This window comes from Montipora foliosa, chromosome 2 (assembly GCF_036669935.1).
Source record: "Montipora foliosa isolate CH-2021 chromosome 2, ASM3666993v2, whole genome shotgun sequence".
NCBI classification, from domain to species: domain Eukaryota; kingdom Metazoa; phylum Cnidaria; class Anthozoa; order Scleractinia; family Acroporidae; genus Montipora; species Montipora foliosa.
This window is the reverse complement of record NC_090870.1, coordinates 60,049,272-60,067,667: the sequence shown is the minus strand read 5'-3', so window position 1 is coordinate 60,067,667 and position 18,396 is coordinate 60,049,272. Positions and strand designations below refer to the sequence as shown.

The window sequence follows — 18,396 nt, the reverse complement described above, 5'->3', positions numbered from 1 at the left end:
CATTGAAAGATGACCTCTAAAAATGTCAATAATGTCAAATAGATGTCTCTATGTCGTCTACTGAGTTTGCGTCAGAGGTTGTTGTAAGAGGCCATTGCCAAATTTGCAAAGAACGTATTTCTTTCCGAAGATATGTACTTTCTGGCTTTTTAAAAATCAAAATACTCTAACGGCGCCTTGGTTTCAAAATTTTATAAATGAAGTGTGGCCAAAAGTTATCTGTTCGTGTCGTAGTATTTCCCAAAGTAAGCATTAAACACAAAATCAAGAAAACAGAAACACAAGAAATCAAGAGCCATCATAGTCCCATTATGGCTCTTGAAGAAATACGATACCAAGATATCAAATTACTTTAAACTGAAGAATTAGGGGCTAGTAACTACTTACATCTATCAGATTACCTACGACTGAAACGTTTACATCTAAGCGTTAAATGAACGTTAAATTAAAACAATGGGTAAACCCAAAACGGAAGTGACTTCAAGGAGCCCCAACGTGATGCACCAATACTATCATCAATGAAGCTAGGAATTATTTGTGGTAATTTCAGTTTGATGATCAATTCGGTAGTCGAGTCGGCTGGTTAATAATACTGCTGCTCAGTAAGCAGAATATCCACCGTGACACAACTGAACAAGTTCTTGGTTTATTTGCATCCGGTGGAAGTGAAAGTCATGTTCTAAGAATATAAACTAAAATCCGCCGCCATAATGTACTTTCCTTGGTAACTTAAAATTGACAAACAATTAAGCCTAAATAAGTTACAAATAATAATAAACAAATGGGAAGGAACGAGACCGATCTGTGAACGAGTTTAGAAGATGAGGTTGAAACTGACGGAAAGTCAAAAGTCAATTTCACGCGTCGCAGTGTCAGTTTTCATTTATATCGTATCAAATTTCATAATTGCTGCTTAGCTCATTATTATTTGCAAATTTATATCACGGAAAAGGACGAACTTTTTAATGTTCTGCAATTCGTAATGAGGCATAAAAAGTTCATAAAAATCATTAGATGGCCTTTTCAAAAGAAAACGCATAGTTATACATTCGAGAAAATTCCATTGGTTACGAAAATATCACGATCAAAAGTGATGACACAACTTCGAGTCCTCCGAGTTCTCGTAGATTCCTTTGGATATCGAAGTCATTCACATAGTTAAATCCGGTGGAAAAATAAGGTAGTCTCAACCATTTACTGTTGGCTCACTTTTTTATGACGTTATTTTAAAACTGCCGTTTAAACTAATGAGGAAGGAAGGAATAAAGTCCGGGGAGTTGTGAGAAAAATTGATTATATTTAGAAAAATGACAATAAAGTCAGAAAAATCATCTTTCTTGCTTTACCGTGGCCAGCTATATAACCCGGTAAAGGATGGTCACCACTATCACAACTATCTAAAAGAAAGAAGCAGAAAAGAGAATCACAACAGCAAAACAAAGGAGTGTCCTCTGAAAATGAAAACTACAACATCAGGTACGTTTGTAGGGAATTTTACCTAACTAAGCTGATTGAAGTGAGCAGTTGTGCTTGAAAACTCAGTGAGACTATTATTTCAAACGTACTTAATTAGGCGAAATTTACGCTTTATTGATTAAAAATGCGAACGAGAAAACTCTTTTGATTGATCCAGTGTCACCGAGTGCCATTGATTTAATGTACTTGTTGTATGGTATGTGGTGCGCCACATAAACTGATACCGTTTAAGTTTTGGCTAACTGGCTTGTTATTTGTGTTTTATATACATTTAGTATATACTAAAACAGTGGATAGCGTTGAACGCGCGCGCTGATTGGCTACTCAAACTCTGGATATCATTTGCTAGTCACTTCCGAGCAATTTGCGCGGGATTTGCGCCCGAAGATGTTGTAATCTTTGCAGGAATGAATGAGTTAAAATCATCTTTTTGTGCTATATTATCTCACTGTCTTAGTACATACTAGAACAACTATTCACCTCCGTGTCGTTGGCTAGAGGTGGATATTTACCTCGCCGCTCGGTAAATATCCGCCACTAGCCACCTCCACTTCGGTGAATAGCTGCTAAATATCAGCACGAGATACCACGAATTCTAAAGTCCAACTGATCCCAAAGCTTAGCAAGCTAGTCATTTCTCAAAAAAAATAATTCGCATAGTGATTTTGTGACTCACTGGTGGCTTTGTGAATAAACCTGTATTTATTTAAACTCATCGAGTTTGTTAAATTTTTTTTTTTATTACCTTTTTCAAGCAAAGAAAATCATATGGGAAAATGAAGCATTTTACTTGTAAACGGAATCGTTTGAGCAATATAAACGACAGTCTACGACTTGTAAACGTGCTTAGGGTACTTTTGGCCGTGTTTAATTTTATTGGTTGTTTCCTAAAGTAGAATTGAATATTTCTAAGACCGCAAAATGAATTCGATGGGTGTGAGCATGGTGTAAGGACCAACGTATTTCCATAAGCAGTTGCCTATAATTGCGACTGATCTTTCTTTTTACAGCCTTAATTTCCTGGTTCCCATTTTTCGTGGGATGTCTATCTGTCGTACTGTTTCCTGGACCTTCCATGACTGTTCCAATTAAGCCATGTGCAATGGCGGGTTCCGCCACCGTAAAAGATGTGAAAGAATGGATATGGCACAAATCACTTGAGCTTTCACGGGTTGTCGGAGAAACTCAAAATGATTTTGTAAGTAGGACATGCGAATTCTATTCAGTATTTCAAGTTCGGGTAATGTATTAAGAACCCTACTTAAGCTTTTCTCTTTTCAAAGCATTGTTGACAAGTTGTTATTTAGATATCGATCTCAGTCTTCCTTAGAGCTTCGATATACTCAGTTTATTGACAAAACAAAATAGTTAAGATATTGAAAAACTAGGATATTGATTTCTCTCTTGGTCATACTTCATATTAGCCGTAGCATCTCGTATATTAATTTTGTATAGGTTACTCGTCTTTACTAAAACTAACGTGAGATATTAATTAACTAGGCTTAAAGAGCTTTTAACTTTACACGTTCCTTGTCACTTCTTCCGAATATTTGTCAAGGAAATTAATTTCCAAATAGTTCAAGTTTTTCCACTGATTTTCTGACCCCTTTTGAAATTTGACTTACGAAGATCTAGTAATTCGAAGACTAGTTGTTGTGTTCTCTGAAAACATTTTCATGTAACAGCAAACATGTCGTCGTATCGTATCACAGATTTCTTGCTAATCATTGCTTGATAAATTTACTCCCAGGCACAAATCCGTTTGGGAGACGTTCACTATGATGAATATGTCCACCAAATTCCCGGATTGCCTCGGTACGGATGGCATCTGGATACCATACCGGTAAGTTAGCGAGCACTTAACTTAAGTTTAACGACACAATTCGGCGGCAAATTATCGTAGACACAAGTGAATCCCCACAAGCAAAAACTTACGAATGATTCACTTCAAATTATGAACTCAAATGTCCTTTGGTGAATAGGGAGTGTAGGCGCCATGGAATTAGTTTTAATTATACGTATCAATTATGCGGGTATCGTTTCACAGTCGATGTTCTGGACTTCCATGGAATGTCACGGATAAAAGAAAAAGTTTGAAAAAAACTGACTCCTCCCCCGGTTGTTCCAAGGGTGGATAGCGCCATCCATTGGATAAATCACTATCCACTGGATAACTCAATTGGTTTTGCTAGTGTTTAATATCCGCTGAATAGTGATTTGTCCTGTGGATAGCGTTATCCAGAACTATAAAGATTGATGTATGCTGTGTTGATATTGTTATGTGACAGTTCACTGGTCTCCGAGAAAATGCAAATAATTTCAAATCTTACTGAAATGCATTGGACCTTAAAAAGCAAATAATCGAAATTGAATGAATTTCTTGGAATCAAAGGAACTAGCCGTGTTGTGAGTGTTTCCGTTGTTCAGTCCGGTATTAGTCATATTATCATACTCAGTATATCTCTTTGCATTCAAATTATTTTAATTTAATTCTTTTTCTTTCATTCCATCTATCTTGTCAGGAACCAAGCCTTCTCAAAAAGTTAGTAGACGAGCTTTTCGCCTTCGACGATTTCTTTACAGAGATAAAGAGCTATGAGGTCCACAATGGGAACAACTTTGTGACAAACTTTCAAAACATCATTACTAATATCAACATTTTCATTGGCTATTTTCAGCAGCTGGTGAGTCATAGAAACGTTTCAATGAAAGCTTCATGTCATTACGACCTAGTGTAAAAAAATAAAAGTTGTGTTTGACTTCAGAGTAGACTTACTCTCTAATCAAATTATTAATAAACAAGAATTTATATATCTGAGAGAGCGAGTAAGCATAATGGTGGGAACTTCAAATAAATTTGAAATGCATTTTTCTGCTTGTTTTCTGAGAAAACATTTTTAGTCAGAAGAAAAAAGTTGCAAGGTCCTACAGACAAAGTCAAGGGCCCTTTTCCTAAGTTTTTTCACAACTTGCGTTGTTATTTATTTGACATGAGAGTCTTGCCTTCTCGCTGAGCTCTGTAGCCAATCTGTTGCATGGTTTTGGCATGTTGTTGAAAAGTTGTCAAAATCAGTCAAGTTGCGATTCATCAAATGGAACTGAAACCACGTCTTAATTTACGTTATTGTTTCTGCTGTTACAGGAAATGTGTGAGGGATATAATGTAACTCTTCGACTGACTACGCTACAACCCACTCCCAGCCCGACCTTGACCCCAAAACAACACGACGAGTGGGAACTAGGTGTTCAGAAGAACTTTCTTCACTGGCTGTTTCCAGTTCAAGTTGAGTTTCACCGACAGTCGTCAAGCGCTTGATTACGCAGTCATTTCTTCCCGTTCATTGCATCAATGGTTTTGAAACGTAGAGCTTGATGCTCATTTTATTCAGTGTTTATAAGATAAAAGGTTTTGTGACTACTCTTGTAATAATTTATATAATATTCACTGTGTCAGTGAGCAAGAAAGATAACATCCTGTAAAAAAAAAAAAAAAAAAGAATTTCATGTATTTTTTCCTTTTTTTATTTTATGCATAATTCAAGTAATAAAAATGAAATTAACCACGAAGAAAAAAAATGATTGTTTTCACCCTTTACGACGTCGACAGCAAAAGGTGATTGTTTTTTTAGGCTTGGTTCTCTTTGCGCACTAACTGTATAACACAAAGAAACCGTATCACACTTTCTTAAGTCTTAATCTTATTTAGTCAAGCGCTCTATTGGTAAGCACTAAATCATATCAAATTAAATCATATTGATGGGAAAGGAAAAGAGCAGAAAGGAACTTTATTTATGCGTCTAGTCGTTCTTGCGCTGGTGTACTAATAGGCCTTTTGCAACTAACGAACACATGGTACAAAATCCGCCATGCTGGAGGGCAAGCTCATTATTATTCCCCCACTGGGACATTAAAACAAAGAGACCTGAACCAGTCAAGCTTGACTTGCCTTTGTTTTAATGTCCCTATGGGGGAATAATAATGAGCTTGCCCTCCAGCATGGCGGATTTTGTACCATGTGATCGTTAGTTGCAAAAGGCCTATTGGGACATTGTAAACTGAAATCAACAAACAAAGGAGAACCGGGGTTCCCTAGGAAAAAACTATGGGAAGAAATAAAGAGAAAATAATCTCACATGCGTAGAGGCTTAAGCCTGGTTTACACGTGCGACGCAAGAATAAGCATAAGCACAAGAAACTAACGTGTAAACCGATGTGACGGAAGCATTAAGCGCTTCTGCTTATGCTTGCGTCTTACTTGTAAACCAAGCTTTAGTGATCATGATTTACTGTTCCTTGAGATACCACTACGCTCGCAGCGTTAAATTTTACGCTTTGTTACTATGCTTGATTCAACCATTTCGCTTTCGTGCTCTAAATCACAATAAAGAAAAAAAAAGATAGCGAAGGCCGTAGCTTGGAGGCAATCAGAGGCCGGGTTGCATTGTCTCCTATCATAGCTACAACCCAGTCCACAAACACCTTTGAAATAATCCCCCTGATAACATTAGAAGACCCCAGAATACCAAAGGTTTGGCGTTTTTCGTATTTGTATACAGCACAGTGCGCATTAACACCAAAACAAATCTTACAAAAAAGGTTGTAAGAACTAAAATAGGACAAACTTAAAAGGTTGCAGGGCATAATTGTGGTTTCTACGCCACCAAGATTTTTTTCAAAATGGTTTCGGGACAGATTTCGTCGTTCATAAAAAACTCTCTAGTTGGTCATGTTTTCTATGCAGTAGCAAAATAATTTTTCTTTATCAAGTTTTGACGCATGAACACGATAAAGGAGTTAGGCTGGCGTAGTGGTCAACCCCGAGCTAATTTCATCTGGCTGTGGTGCAGCTGTGCTCATGGGCCGTACAGAAAGGAGAGAGGAGAGGAACCTTTTGCTGCTTTGCCCATCCTGTCGCGAGCTGTACACTTCGTGGACGGCTATGACTTCTTTTAAGGTTGACTGACAAGGTCATGGTTTTATTTGCATTTGAATTTGAGAGAGTAAGCAAACGTTCGGAAAATGCCAAACCTCTTTCGCATGCACGCAGAGTTCGTGTGTTCGCGACCAACCTCTTGAGACCGAAAATGGCCCAATGTACAAATGATAGTGGAGAATAATAATAAGGTTGTGACTAGAATGGATACTCCAAAATAAGGCGAGACACTTAGTTTTGTGTACATAAGGTACCAAACAATTTTACTGAAGTTTTATATGGTGCCACCAGGACAATTTATGAAAACAAACCATTTCGCTAGACATCAAAGCCTAACCCAGCAGTTACTCTCTTCCTAAACAGAAAGCTGGTTAAAACTTAGGTCGTCGTGACATCACCAAATATTACTTTTGTATATGTGTCACGAAGTATCTCATCTTATTTTCTAGTATCCATAGTCAACCATAAAAAAAGCGAGATGAGGAGATCTTTTGTTTTCGTCAACCAAAATGGCGGCCATGAAGAACGTCAAACATAGCCATACGGGCTGCCGGAAGTATTCGACAAAATTGCGCTTTTGAAACAATAATTTATGCACTCTCCGTTTAGTTTCTTTGGCAGTTTTAAAAAGACGTTTGATGTTGTCCTTAGAATAATATTTTTGATGATAAACAAATTAATAAACTATTAGACGCCTTGAGCTGTTTTTGAAAACTTTAATCGTAGCTTTAGAAGATCTGCGGCATCATCAAGGTTATGCAATTTTAAAACTTTCGGGTTCATTTCGAACATCTACTGATACGTTATGCCACAAAGGCCATGGTCGTTTGGTGCCGTGGCTTTGACTTGGAATCCTTCGATCGAGCGTTTTGACTGATGATATGGAACCGATACAACAAGAGCAGACAAAATTGATTACGAATGTAATGAGTAAGAAAATCATTAGAACTTATTTTATGACCGTCTTTTGTGTGTCATTTATCTTTGACTTGGTACACAGTTCGCGTAATTAGATAAGATAACATCACTGCTGATGAAGCAAGAAGTTATCCTCGCACTTATCTCGACAATTTTAAGCAATTATTGACTCTTATACCAAAATTACCCAGATATGTGCGAAGATCACTTCTTCTTTTCATCTGTAACCACTTAAAATTTATACATGCATTTCATTACTGATGAAGTTGATCAGTGTGAAGTTGTGAAAGTAGTAAGAAGAATAGGTATACACTGCTAGTTAGTCGTCCATCTCTCGATGAAGTGCCTTGCGAATGCAATTAGCCCAATAGTTCAGGATGGCTGGACTTGAATTTGCAAATGCTCTTCGAGTCGGACTGAATGTTATTGTTTATTTCTAAGTTAAAATTTGCACATTGGAATGATGACGGTTGCCCAAAAACTTTCTTGAAACTTTATTACAAGCTCAGCTTGAAAACTTTTGGCCCAGTGGTGGATTTGAAAATGGCCCATTATGAAATTGTCAACGATAAAATACATAGCGAGGAGGAAATGATGAAAAATTTTGTCAGTGTGTTTAGCGACGTGAGTCTTGCACGATTAATGAACCACAGAAAAGACAATATGGTCTGAGTGCCCCTACTTTACGTTATGAACGGCAATCAGCCAAACAGAGAAAACTACGTTTGAATCACTAACTTTCTTTTTTCTCAACGACAGTAACTGGAAACAATACGTTCGAAACTTTCAAAATGTAAAGGCAAACATTTCTAGAAGTCAGGCGTTGGAATGTGAAACATACACAGCAGTCTTGCCAAGTTTTGTCGAACAGATGGCGGTGATGATCCCAAAGAAATTATCACAGTAACTTGCCTCGGTGCACCTTACTGAGATGAAACAGCGATTTTTGGAAGCCATCTAACAAAACTGTCTTAATTTCGGATCATTGCAAAAAGGGAAGTTTACAAACCAGTTATTATGCAAATTAATTCTCATACAAGAACATTTATACACTGAGTGACTTTTAGCTGACTTCCTGACGGAAGCGATTGGCGTAACGTTTTCATTTCGTCTTATGCTTCACCAAATAAATGTTTGAACGGTAGTTACTGGAGATCACTTACTTATTTCACTTTTTTGTCTACGATATGCAGCGTTGAGACGTGAAGGATCTGAAAGCTGCAGTTCATGTTGAAGAAAACGGCCATTATATGTGGAGCTTATAGTGATGGTTTATCTGTTTAAATTCTAGAACCTTTTCCTTTTGGGGAGGGGGGAGGGGGGTGGAGTTATAATTGGTTTATGACGAGTACATAATTGAGAACCGTATATTCAAATTAATATCGCATTAAATGGTGGGCGTTTGTGTATTTGATGGGATTTCAATAAACTCGCAAATTTTCTCTTTTGTTGAAGATACAATGGCAAAATTCTGCTGCTGTGCCCACTCTAAAATCTTAATCTTGGATAGCTTTCAAGGCTCAAAAACAAAATACGGAACAAATTTCCGATTCTAAAATAAGAAGAAACATCGGCACTGAGATTTCCCTCATTAAAGAGAACGGAACTGACATGGAAGAAAAATTACCCTATGAGTCGGGAAACATTACATCTCTGATTTCCTATCTATTGTAAAGCGTTCCATACATATACTGGGAGATACAAAGTTCTCAATCATTCTCAACATACTGACAACTGAAATCAATTCACCAACGGTTATTATATTACGGAGGGAAACTTACACCGAAGACATGGAAGGTAAGAGCAACTTTTAAACTCTTAGTTGATATTTTGTGGGAGAGACGCCCAGTGCTTGACATGTACGCAAAGCGCTTTTTTAGAAACTACGTCGGGGTACAACATAGCGCAAAGTCATAAAGGTGAATATGAACTGGCCAGTAAATCAATTTTCGCAAATTTTTGCTAGAGTTTATTTCTTTGGCAAATCTAGGATGAATCAATAATGTTAAGTTTAAAATTCGATTGATTAAATGACTTGTATTTTGATATATAGGAACTTGATGAAGGTTCGTTTGGCGGGCAATTATGAGAGAGCGGATAATGACACAAGGAAAATCCGCGCGGTCATTGCAGCCTCATACAATAAAATAAAATAAACAAAAATAAACTACAGAGAAAGTTACTAGAAAACAAGTACATACGGATTATAACGCTGTATCCCTAATCTCTTTTAGTATCACCGTTTTGGCTCGTTTTGTTCCTTGCCGTTCCTTTTAATTCCATCGGAGCTCCCGCTAAAGAGAAAATACTGACAAGGACCAGAGCTGTTCTTCATAAAATGGACATAGCTTCTAACGGAGGCAGAACAAGACTGGAAGACTTAATCTTTGATACTCGAAGGGCATATGTAAGTATCTTAGTTAATAACTAAACTAATGAAATCGTGGTAACGAAGTGGTGAGACATCATTAACCCCATGCAGTTATGGCATGGGTGGGCCCCCCAGCACAATCACAAATAAATCTATCTGTAGAATACCCATTCCCTCGAAAATCAGTTGTCATGTCCCTGACAAAACATGGCAGAAGAAGTCACGCGTAACGTGGCTTCTTCTGATTGGTTAAAATTGCCAGCCCTTTCTTTGTTTCGCGCGCAAAGTGTATCTAAAAATAAATCCATTTGTAACTTAGCTGGGGCAAAGCCGAAAGTTGATAGATCAACACTATTATCTAATGCAGTCTTGAGTAGACATGTAAAATGATGTATATTATCGTTCAAGATTTGGAGATAATCGGAATTTTCCGCACTTTCCTTACACGAGTTCTAGCAATAACTGTCATATGAGCGCAGTCTGATGGGCTATAGCTGACACAAGTAGCCTCTAGCTCAGCGGCTGAAACGCTGAATTTTAGTGATCGGAAGGTCGTAGGTTCGAGTCTTGCAAAGAATTACTGGGATTTTCCGAGTATCGCCGAGTTGACATCGATAAAATACATTTCGCCCTGCACCTTGTCCTTTGTTTATCATGTTCATTTCCATGCTTCATTTTTAATGTTTAAGTAATTGGGACAGTTAGGGTAATTCACTAAGTTGAACATTAAATCGGGAACTGCTAGAAAGTTCCAGACAAACGTTAGAGGACTGCCTGTCGTAAAGGGCAGACAACAATCGTAATCTGTTAGAATATAAATTGGAATTCACATTCTACAAAACATATAAATAACGCATGACTTCTCGTTTAGCATGGAACAACGCTCTGCAGTTGGGGTAATGATTCACCGCTCCAGTTCCCCGCTCGGCTTGCTTCGCTCGCCATTTATTTTCCCGCTGCGTTCCTTTTCGCTCCATAACCTCAACTGCGGAACCTGGTCTCAGGCTACTTCTCGTTCAGCATACTGGTACCTCAGTATCCTGAATTAAGTTTTGTACAGTTCTTTCCGCACATTGTTTCGTTGTACCCGCCATCGCGATCTAAGAAACTTATAATTTGGAGTAAGTCAGTAGAAGACGATATATAAAATGATTTCCTGATTAAGTTGATCAGCTCATGTCAATAAATTCTTTGTTGTCTCTCGTTTTTAGGCAAAGGAATTTTTTGGAGACCCCCTTGAGTCCAGGCAAGTTGAAATACGTGGACTGGAACGGTTGAGCCAAGATATGACAGTAAGTATCCCTCCTGTTATCTATCAGTCTCCTTTATTAAGATATTAAATCTTGATCCATTGGGCGTATTACAAAACGCTTGTTCTCTAGAGCAGGCTTATATTGGTAAGTGAGCGATCACTGGTTTTGACGCCAGCGAATTGTTCGAGGACACAAGATGACCGGTTTGTCTATCAAATTGGCAAAATGCAAAATTTTTTGAGAGAGGAGAGATTGACCATCAAACGCCTGCTATGTAGGTTAAGAGAACGACTTAGAATAATGCTAAAGAAGAAGAAAAAGAAGGAGAGGAAGAAGAAGAACAAGAAGAAAAAGAACAAGAAGAAGTAGAATAATAATAATAATAATAATAAGGGTAAAAAGTATCCAGGCTGAAACGGGACTCGTTGGCATGTCCTTGGGATTGCGGTGCACCGCTTTCCAAGAGGAAAACTGCGCACTACAATCAAAACCCTCATATAAGAACCTAAAAGCTGAAATTTGGCATTTAATTTTCCAAAAATACAAGAACATGTTCAGCCTGGCAAAGAAAATTCTAGGTTCTTGTATGGGGGTTTTTGCTGTATAGCGCAACTGTGCGTGACATGGAAATGTAAAGGAGGTTGCAAATGTTAGTTTACAAAGAGGAGTATTTTAATGATGATTTGGGGATGATAGGATAAGATCAGAGATCTCCTCAAAGTAGAACATATTAATGACAAAATATGACATCTTGATTACTAGATCGGGTGCTCTACCACCAAGACTGAGCCTGCTGTAATGGCTCGCATCTTACTACTCTCGTATACAGCTCCTCAGAAGGAATCCGATGTAGTAATCGGGAGGTCATAGGTTCGATTCCTGTTGTGAGCGCTCAAATCTCAAGTTTTCTGTGTATTCCTGAGTAAATATTAATTAATGTATATCTTTAATCAAATCAACATTTAAAAATTAAATGGCTCCGTTTCTTGATGCATTTCTTGTTGTTCGTTAGTCCAAAAACAGCCCTATTGAAACTGAGTGCATTTTTGTCCCGTTTTTTTAGATAGAAACCTTTGTAAAGAAAGCATACAAACAGCTTTCTATATTCTACGCTGTCCTTCAAGACATATTGGATCATTGGCCTCATGGTTTCGAAAGAAGCGGCAGTAAACTACTTTTTCGCAAGATTGTAGATATAAATGAAAAGATTGGAGAGCTTAAAGACGATGCGAGGAAACCAGTCGTAAGTGAAAACAAATTGACTTATACTTTACTGTTTCTTGGGGAAAGGGTGCTTCTTCGATCTTCATATCTTGAAGTGCATATGACAAGAAAAAAATTGAGATACTTTTGAAAAATATACTGTTTGAAATACACCTTAAAGTTTGAGATATCAAATTAAGTTAAGAGATTTTGTGACTGATAAGAAAACGGTCTCGGGACGGGGTTGAGTCCACTGCAAAGCTTGGGAAGTGACGTCATGTTGATGTACATGTCCGTCTTAAGGAATAAATCTGTCCATCTAAAACGACTGTGATGTATTTCTTCAGTTTTTATTTAAAATATGAAAAGTGAACGATTTTTTTTTGCAAGGTATTTTCATAACTCTCTTTTGTGGGATGGAGGAAGCTCTCGTCAAATTTTGTTAAGAAAAAGACGATACCAGTTTTTTTAATGTTTAACTCACAGAACTTTTAGTTTTTCAACCTTCAGGAGTTAACTGATGTCAGCTCTAAGTTCTTAACAGTGCACTCGCCTAGGGAAGGGCAATCGTTTTTTAAACATCTAACCCTGCTTTATTTCTCTATTTTCTGCAGCTTTGGCTCAGTGCACGTGACTCTGCATCCGACAGTGTCTTCCCGTCAACCAACATTTCACAGCCAATTGAAGTGTGGAACCAGTCTGCGTATCGACAGAACAAGTGGATATTGGGAGTTCTTGGAGAAGTTGAGACAAGTATCCGCTACCTACTCACTGAGATCACAAATTTTTCAAGAGTAAAAAACCGACGATAACTGAAAATTACTGAATAATTGCAAGACTTTCAACAGTTTAACACTTTAGAGTGTCTGTTGATAGTGACTAAGTACATTGAATCAATGATTTTATAAAGTAGAGCACTTTTTAGCTCAAAAATTAGCTGCATGGTTTGCCTATTGTTGCATTGAAAATCGTATTTTACTTTTTATGAAACATTCAATTAATTTTGTACTTAAAAAATGCAAAAGCTCTTTACAGATATACAAACTCTCTATTAAATAGGTAATATATTTTAATATAATTGCTGTCATTATTATACTGGAATATTCATTTGATGAACCATCAATAAAATATATTTTTGTATGTGAACATTTCCTTTTGTGTTAAATGAAACAACTAATTTTAACCACAATTTGTCATGGGAATATTTCGAATGTCTTTCATGCTTTGGGAAATGGTCGAGAGAATTATCTTTCTAAAGCATTTGTTTGGCGGTAAAAGCTTAACGATATTCTTGAGTTTCAATATGGAGGTGGATCAGCTAAAGAATTTCCTGGCAAAGCTAACAAATCGGTCCGGGGGTTTGTCGTTTTACTGCACCACCACACGTACGCATTTTTTTCTCAAGATGACAGGAATTTTTTCTTTCTGACAAATTTAATAGGCTGGTAGCCACGTTTTTGACCTCAGAAATAGATCTGTTTCGTCGTGTGAGCCAAAGGGTCTCTCCTGTTAATTCGCATAATAATGGCTTTTTAACTTCTCTATCTGCAATGATGCGAAATTAAGACAGTTTTTTAGTCGGCTTCCAAAGTTCGCTGTTTTATTTAACTGCGCGTGTAAGCAAGTTACTGTGATACAAGTTGTTTCTTTGGGATCACTGCATCGGGCCTCGGTTGTTCAAAAGGTGTATAACGCTATCCACCGTATAAATCCCTATTCAGCGGATAAACACTAGGCAGCTGGGGCCTGTTCGTTAAAACTGCTGAGGCAAGACTGCTGAGTGAGTCACATTCCCGGCCAACGCCTACCTTGAGGGAAATTTTCTAAATGTTTAGTTGTACATTTCTAGAAGTATTGTTTTCAGTTACTGTTATTGAGGAAGAAAATCCTCGAGATAGTGATTCAAACGTAGATTTCTCTGTTTAATTGAAGTTCATGAGGTAAATTACGAATACTCAACTGCCATTCCCATCGGTATTTCGTTAATCGAGCCAGATTCAGGTTACCAAACATCCTGACAAATTTATTCATAGCTTTTTCTTCAAGTACAACTTTACGTATTTTTAAGGTGTAAAGCGCTCGTGGGAAGGATGAGAAACGAGTTGTTTGGCAGCGGGTGAAAAGACAACTGAAAAACCAGAGTCATTAGGCAGGATTCGAAGCTACGACCCATTGCTCTACCTATTGAGCTACTAGAACACAGAGTCGTGGGGTGTTAGGTCGTTTATCTACAGTAGGTCATCACTGGAAAATATGGTCCTCTGGTCTGAGGGCTCTGCTAAATCATGCGCCCCAAATTTTCAAATGCAACTAATGAGGTGTTTTAATTTAAGATATAAAGATATAAAGGAAGGACTAGTTGCTTGCCAACTGAAAAATCAGAGTCCAAGGCAGGATTGGGACTCTGATCCAGAAATTCAATGAAATGAAATGAAATGAATCAGTATAATGAATACTTGAGTGGCTTGGCCTAGTAGTTTTAGGAACGCTGGCTTTGAATTTACAAATCCTCTTCGGACTGGATGTCATTGTTTTATTTGCCTTATCATACCTTCTTGAAACGTTTTATAAGTGCTTGGAAACAAATAATAAAAACATAATTTTGGTCTATTGTTAGAAGGATTACAAAATAGGCCATTTTCGAAATATCAAATATTCAGCTTGATAGTGAGGCAGTGAGGACAAAAAAGAAAAGAAACACGACGGAGTTAATGTGTAAATTATTTACATATCATCCACATTCCTTTGTCTGGGTCCTCACTCCCTCACTATCAAGCTGAATTTTAACATATCGAAAAAGGCCTATTATCATTTTGCTCATTATGGATTCTCAATGATGAATAACAAAGCGAAGGGGAACTTGTTGCTTGGCAACGGGCGAAAGGGCAACTGAAAATACTGCATAAAGTTTGTGATAAAAGCTTTTTAACGAGAATTAAACAATTCGGTTTTAATTGAAATGCAATTGCTAGCGTAAAAAACAAACAGAGCTTTCTTCCACGTTGTCAACTGTCGTGTCTTTTCCCGCGCTTTTTTGTTTTTCTTAATTACGATAATTTATTTTCGCTCCGGCTCGAGATTATCGATGCGAAGCTTGTGTTCATGCTTTTATGGCGTATCAGTCACTCTTCTGGTTTACTTGTACAAACGTTTTGTTCACAGCAGTACACGCTGAAAGATGAGATTAATCCTATTTGGTTTTGTCTGTACCGAACGTTCTTGTTTGATGTGTGATGCAAGATAAACAGTGACAGTCGGCCACGAAATTTTAAGCCTTGTTAGCTGGAAATTCGTTTTGTGGCTTGAAGGAGTGCCTGGTGGTTTATCAAAGGCTCTCAAACTGTTGGAGCAGCGTTTCGGACAACCACATGTTGTAGTAAAGGTATTTACTGATGCTTGGTGGAAGGAGCAAATATTTCAAGCAGTGATAGACAAAGCCTGCGTGAATTTGCTGATCGTTCAAGAACCTTGTATGAGACTTTGCAATCCATGAATGCTCTCTCTGAAATGAACATGACCAATTCGGCAAAAATGTCGGGAAGGTTACCGGTTGCACTTCAGGTTAAGTGGAGAGACGAAGCTCAGCGTATTAGAGAGAAAAGGAGGTTCCCGAGTCTCAAAGAGCTAGTAGAATTCATAGAAAGGAGGGCTGAAACAGCCAATGACCCCATATTTAGCAAAGTTGGTGCAGTAAGCAGAAGCGTTGTGAATCAACCAGCAAAGGGCATCAGACGAGCCCCGCCCTTGGAGCCCACAGCACAAGCTGGATCCAGAGTGACAACATTTTTCAACGCAGGTTGGACCACATACCCAAGAAAGCCAGAGCACCCAAGGAAGTGGTTCAAACGTTTCAATGTCAAGGGGCACCCTTCAGTCTGGAAAAAGCTACAGCTGTGAGGCCTCTCATAAGATAGAGCATTGTCCTGATTTCACCAGCAGTCTGTTAGGCAGAGAATGGTCTTCGCGAGATACAGGGGACTTTGCTTGAAATGTTTGCGAAAGGGACATTTTGTCGGTGAATGTAAATCAGCCTTCTGATGCAAGCACTGTCAGCAACTCCACCACACTTTACTGTACAAATCAGTGGAAGACCAAGTGAATACTGGCGTGGGTGGTAGGGGAGACCAACGAGTAAAAGAGCCAGCTAATGTGAATTTAGTAACTGCAGCTACGGGTGATTAAACGCCAAGCCGTACATACTCTACAACTTCAAAGGCAAAGATTGCATTGCAAGTCGTACCGATCGAAATACTGAGTAAGGAGGGGCCCTCTGTCAGAACGTATGCACTATTAGACACCGGGAGCGAGGAAACTTTTTCCAAGTCGATAGCAGAGAAACTTGGGATACAGATTGACAACTATGATACATTCAAGTTGGCGGTGTGTACATTGTCAGGAGAGTCTGCAGTAAGGGTCGGCCAAGTCGACGTTGTAGTGCGAGCAGCTGGCAACAGTGAGAGTCGCACTGTGATAATAAAAGACAATAAGGTTGTAGACAATCTCAACGTTTCTGCAACAAAGCCAAAGGATTTATCAAGATGGCCCCATTTTAAAGGTATTGTATTTCCCGAAGTAGATGAGACAGAGGTGACCATGCTGATTGGTGCAAATGTTCCTGAAGCCCAGCTGCATGAAGAATGTCGCAAAGGCAGAGCAGGAGAACCGTACGCTGTGCGCACCATGCTGGGTTGGGCTGTGCTTAGACCAGTAGATTCTGTAAGCTCCTTAAACTCACGGAAGGTGAACGTGAATTTTGTAAAGTTTGGCATTGAACTGTCAGATTAGCAGATGGAGCAGTTTCTTAGACTTGAGGACATTGACATGAACAAGACTTCAAGGAAGGAAATGTCAGTTGAAGACCGAGAGTAGTTGGGCACTACTCAGTGGGAATGTTGTGGAAGAATGAAGACCCTTGGTTACCAGACAACAGACGAATGGCTGAAGTACGGTTGCAGAGAACGTTGAAACGTGATGAGAATTTTTATCGGAAGTACAGAGACTTTATGGATAATCTTGTCAGCAAAGGATATGCCAGGAAGGTGACTACAGAAGAAGCTGAGCGTCGAAGCAGAAAGACTTGGTACTTGCCTCACCTTGGCGCATTCCACCCCCAAAAGAAAGAGTAAACCTGAGACCAGTGTTACTAAGTGGAACCTTGCGAGTTGGCGGTCGTTTGCAGAAAGCAGTGGCACTGTCCTCGGATGAAAAATACGCGACGATTCTGCCGAAGGACCATCATGTCAGTCAATTGCTTGTTCGCCACTATCACGAGACTGCTGCTCATAGTGGAAGGGAGCAGACGTTGTCTGAGCTTAGAAGAATGTTTTGGATCATTGCTGGAAGAAGTCTATACTAGTGAAACGAACAATTACGAATTGAGTAAAATGCCGAAGACTGAATGCCAAACGAGAGGAACAGGTCATGGGGCCCTTGCCCAGGGCGAGGTTGTAAGCGTATCATCCTCCGTTTACCTTCACAGGTGTTAACCTTTTCGGGCCATTAACAGTTAAGTGGGGCCGCGGAACCGCAAAAAGATGGGGATATTTATTTACGTGCCTTACAACTCGTGCTGTTTACCTTGAAGTGACACCATCGCTAGAGGCAGATGTTTATTAGTAGGAGAGGACCGCCTAAAGAGATTTGGTCGGATCGAGGAAATAACTTTATTGGAGCCAACAGAGAGTTGAAGGAGTCCATTTCGAAATGGAATGAGGAAAGCCTGGGATTGAACAACAGCTGCAGAAGAAGGGCATCAAGTGGGTCTTACAACCACCTGCTTTCCCTGTCCGGAGTATGGGAACGCCTGGTGCAAACTACAAAGAAGCACTTGAAGAGCGTTGTTGGAGATGAGCTTCTTAATGATTTAGAGCTGAGAACATTGCTTGCCGAAAGTCGAATCGATTATCAATAACCGCCCAGTAACTGCTGTTTTAGATGATCCTGCAGATTTTACAGCCTTGAAACCGAATCATTTTTTGTTGCAGAGAGCTACGCAACTTCCGCCTGGAGCGTTTGTGAGCCGAGGATAAGTTTTCCTGGAGGCCATGGAGAAAGGTCCAGTTCCTTGTGGATCACTATTGGAAACGCTGGGTACGAGAGTATCTGCCGGCTCTTCAAAGAAGACCAAAATGGGCCAAGTCAAGAAGAAATGTGAAGCCTGGCGACTTGGTACTTAGTGCAGAGGATAATGTTGTTCGAAACAGTTGGCCACTTGGCCGTATGGTGCAGTGTTCACAGGAAAA

At 39.0% G+C, this 18,396-nt stretch overlaps 1 protein-coding gene across 1 annotated transcript; it reads left to right on the top strand.

The window, feature by feature from the left end:
• The first annotated feature begins 1,307 nt into the window (after window positions 1-1,307).
• LOC137991908 (uncharacterized) lies at window positions 1,308-5,041 on the top strand. Its single transcript, XM_068836932.1, has 5 exons — window positions 1,308-1,476; window positions 2,487-2,674; window positions 3,227-3,319; window positions 3,999-4,160; window positions 4,619-5,041. The coding sequence occupies exons 1-5, from the start codon at window positions 1,308-1,310 to the stop codon at window positions 4,790-4,792; spliced, it is 786 nt and encodes a 261-aa protein (XP_068693033.1). The 3' UTR covers window positions 4,793-5,041.
• Window positions 5,042-18,396: the final 13,355 nt, after the last annotated feature.

Bases quoted from the DNA above. Each gene is read 5' to 3' on its own strand.
- LOC137991908 (XM_068836932.1), top strand. From the start codon at position 1,308: ATGACAATAAAGTCAGAAAAATCATCTTTCTTGCTTTACCGTGGCCAG. The intron at 3,320-3,998 runs GTAAGTTAGCGA...CTATCTTGTCAG, and splicing joins GGCATCTGGATACCATACCG to GAACCAAGCCTTCTCAAAAA. The intron at 4,161-4,618 runs GTGAGTCATAGA...CTGCTGTTACAG, and splicing joins TTGGCTATTTTCAGCAGCTG to GAAATGTGTGAGGGATATAA.